Source organism: Capsicum annuum, chromosome 7 (assembly GCF_002878395.1).
Source record: "Capsicum annuum cultivar UCD-10X-F1 chromosome 7, UCD10Xv1.1, whole genome shotgun sequence".
In the NCBI taxonomy this organism is placed as follows: domain Eukaryota; kingdom Viridiplantae; phylum Streptophyta; class Magnoliopsida; order Solanales; family Solanaceae; genus Capsicum; species Capsicum annuum.
The window spans coordinates 5,934,645-5,938,260 of record NC_061117.1 but is presented as its reverse complement, the minus strand read 5'-3'; the positions used below and the strand labels follow the sequence as shown (position 1 = coordinate 5,938,260).

The window sequence follows — 3,616 nt, the reverse complement described above, 5'->3', positions numbered from 1 at the left end:
TTCGCATGTTTCAACTAGAACACCAAAGAAAATCTAATTCAACTCCACGCAAGGTAGTCAAAGTACGATTAATGGTCAGAGCAAACATATGTCAAATCAACTCCTAAAGCCACAAGTATAACATTTGATAAAGAGACTCAATCTTGAGTGAAATAAATATAACGACGTTGATATATCGATTACACCTTAAACTCAAAAAGTATATCACATAAGTAAAAAAAAAAAAAGAATAAAATAAAATAAAAAAATAGAAGCACCCAAGGGTGTCGGCTAGTGATCGATAAAGTGGGTTGAAAATATAAGACCTCGGGTTCAAATTACAACAGAGTATTAGTGATTCTTCTCATATATCCTAGTTTTAATGGGCAGAGTCACATGATATTTGTTGTTAGTGGGAGGTGATAAGTATTCTAAAAATTTAATATATATCCTAACTTCGATCGACAGCGTTACATGATATTTGTTGCTGATGTGAGGTGACAGATATCCCAAAAATTTAGTTGTCTCATATATCCCAGTCTCGATGGACAGAGTCACACGATACTTGTTGCTGATGGAAAGTGACAAGTATCTAAACGTTTAATCTTCTCATATATCGTAGTCTCAATGGACAGAGTCACATAATATTTTTCATTGGTGGAAGGTGATAAGCATTTCAAAAAATTAGTCGTCTCATATATACAATCTCAATGGATAGAGTCACATGATATTTATTACTGATGGAAAGTGACAAGCATTCCAAAAATTTAGTCGTCTCATATATCCCAGTCTCGATGGACAAAGTTATATAATATTTGTTGCTGGTGGGAGGTGATAAATATTCCAAAAATTTAATCGTCTCATATATCCTAGTCTCGATGAACAAAGCCATGTGATATTTGTTGCTGGTGGAAGGTGACAAATATTCAAAATTTAGTCGTCTAATATATCCCAGCCTCGATGGAAAGAGTTACATAATATTCGTTGTTGGTGAGAGGTAACAACTATCCCAAAAATTTAATCGTCTCATATATCCCAGTCTCGATAGACAGAATTACATAATATTTATTGTTGGTGAAAGGTAACAATTATCCCAACAATTTAGCCGTCTCATATATTCCAGCCTCAATAGAAAGAGTTACATAATATTCGTTTTACTGACGAGAGGTAACAAGTATCCCAATAATTTAATCGTCTCATATATCCCAGCTCAGTGGCAGATCTAGGGTTTTCCTTTAGGAGATTTGAAAAATTAAAATATAAATGTATGAATAAGTCAACGAAATACAATTTCAAGTGAAAAAGGGAAAATGGTTTTAAGTTTTTTTAAACCTATCAGCAGCTAGATTTTTTTAAAAAATAATAGTAGCAGTTGTACAAAACCACTAAGCTATCTAACATCCTTATTTAGGTCATTCAAGTTTGATATATATACAATATAGCTTTTCTATCTTATGTATACAACGTAATTTTTTATCGATGGAGTTCGGATGAATCCCCTGACAACCTCGATGGAGTTCGGATGAATTCCCTGACAACCACGTGGGTCCGCCCCTATCCTAGCCTCAATAGAAAGAGTTACATAATATTCGTCTTTCATAAAAGATAACAAGTATCCAAAAACTTTCATCGAAATGCGTGAAAACTGACTCATACACCACGATTATAAAAATTAATGTAGAAAATAAATAAATAAATAAATAAAATACATAAATAGTGGACATTTTTAGAGATGGTATGAATGAAGAACCAACATGCACCAGTTCTTTTGCTTCTTTAATTCTTCTTGTTTCCCATATCCCCGCTTAGATCGGATCTTTCTCTTCCCTTTATCAACAAAACCACTCAAAAACAAAAAATAAAACAATTTTTTAAAAATGTATAAACAAAAAAATATTTACTAGACAAGAACTTTTTCTCCCATAATTCATCAAGAACCAAAAAAAAAAAAAAAAAAAAGATAACAATATTTTCTTGAAAAAAAAAATTCTTGATGTTTTTGGCCATTTTATGGCATAAATATTTACCAGACAAAGCTTTTTCTCCCATATTTCATCAGGAACACACACAAAAAAAAGGATAGTAATATTTTCTTGATTAAAAAAAAAAAGTAATATTCTTGATGTTTTTGGCAATTTTATGGAATGAATATTTATCATTTGTGAGGTTTTTGTGATAAAAATGGGGAATGTAACAGCAGGTGTAGCAGCAAAGTTTGCATTTTTTCCACCAGACCCACCAACATATGAAGTAATTAAAGAAGAAGATGGAAGGATATGTTTTAGTGGTATAACAGCTGATAAAAATGTGAATGTACATTTGTTAGAGACAAAAGGTGGTAATAAAATTGTTGCAACATTTTGGAAACATCCATCAGGGAGATTTACATTACTTTATTCACATGGAAATGCTGCTGATTTGGGACAAATGATTGATCTTTTTGTTGAACTTAGAGCTCATCTTCGTGTTAATATTATGTGGTATGTTTTCTGGTATCATTTTTATGCATAATATGATAATTTCTGTCTTTTTTTGGTTGGGTGGCGTGGGGTGGGGTGGGGTGGTGGTGGTCGAGGGGGTTGTGTGGTGTTGTTTTTATTCTCTTTTTTGGCTTGAGGGTGGTTTTGGAATAATTGATGTCACGGAGTTTGTTTGTTTTTGATAGTATTGTTGATGGTTTTTACAAAGTTGTGATCTTTACTTTCTGTTCTTGCATATTGCTTCTGCCTAATATGTTCTTGTTGACCTTAGAGCTCAACTTTGTGTTTGGTGTTCTTTTTTTCCCTTGTTTGAGGGTGTTTTGGATAATTGGTTTATGTGTTTTGTTTGTTTTTGATAGTATTGTTGATGGTTTTTACGAAGTTTTGATCTTTACTTTGTGTTCTTGCATATTGCTGATTTGAGGGTGTTTTTAGAATAATTGGTGTCATGGGGTTTGTTTGTTTTTGATAGTATTGTTGATGGTTTTTACAAAGTTTTGATCTTTACTTTCTGTTCTTGCATATTGCTGGTTTGAGGGTGTTTTTAGAATAATTGGTGTCATGGGGTTTTCTTTTGTTTTTTTATAGTATTGTTGATGGTTTTTTCAAAGTTTTGATCTTTACTTTCTGTTCTTGCATATTGCTTCTGCCTAATATGTTCTTGTTGACCTTACAGCTCAACTTTGTGTTTGGTGTTCTTTTTTTACCTTGTTTGAGGGTGTTTTGGATAATTGGTTTTATGGGGTTTGTTTGTTTTTGATAGTATTGTTGATGGTTTTTCCAAAGTTTTTATCTTTACTTTCTGTTCTTGCATATTGCTGATTTGAGGGTGTTTTTAGAATAATTGGTGTCATGGGGTTTGTTTGTTTTTTATAGTATTGTTGATGGTTTTTACAAAGTTTTGATCTTTAGTTTCTGTTCTTGCATATTGCTGATTTGAGGGTGTTTTTAGTATAACTGGTGTCATGGGGTTTGTTTGTTTTTTATAGTATTGTTGATGGTTTTTACAAAGTTTTGATCTTTACTTTGTGTTCTTGCATATTGTTGATTTGAGGGTGTTTTTAGTATAATTGGTGTCATGGGGTTTATTTGTTTTTGATAGTATTGTTGATGGTTTTTACAAAGTTTTGATCTTTACTTTGTGTTCTTGCATATTG

At 32.1% G+C, this 3,616-nt stretch overlaps 1 protein-coding gene across 1 annotated transcript in view; it reads left to right on the top strand.

Annotated features, from left to right (window-relative positions):
- Positions 1 to 1,712: 1,712 nt before the first annotated feature.
- Positions 1,713 to 3,616, top strand: part of LOC107877655 (alpha/beta hydrolase domain-containing protein 17B) — an 8,879-nt gene continuing 6,975 nt past the window's right edge. The window contains exon 1 of the mRNA XM_016724342.2: positions 1,713 to 2,459. Coding sequence (XP_016579828.2) covers positions 2,161 to 2,459 — 299 coding nt within the window. The 5' untranslated portion in view covers positions 1,713 to 2,160. The remainder of the gene's footprint in view (positions 2,460 to 3,616) is intronic.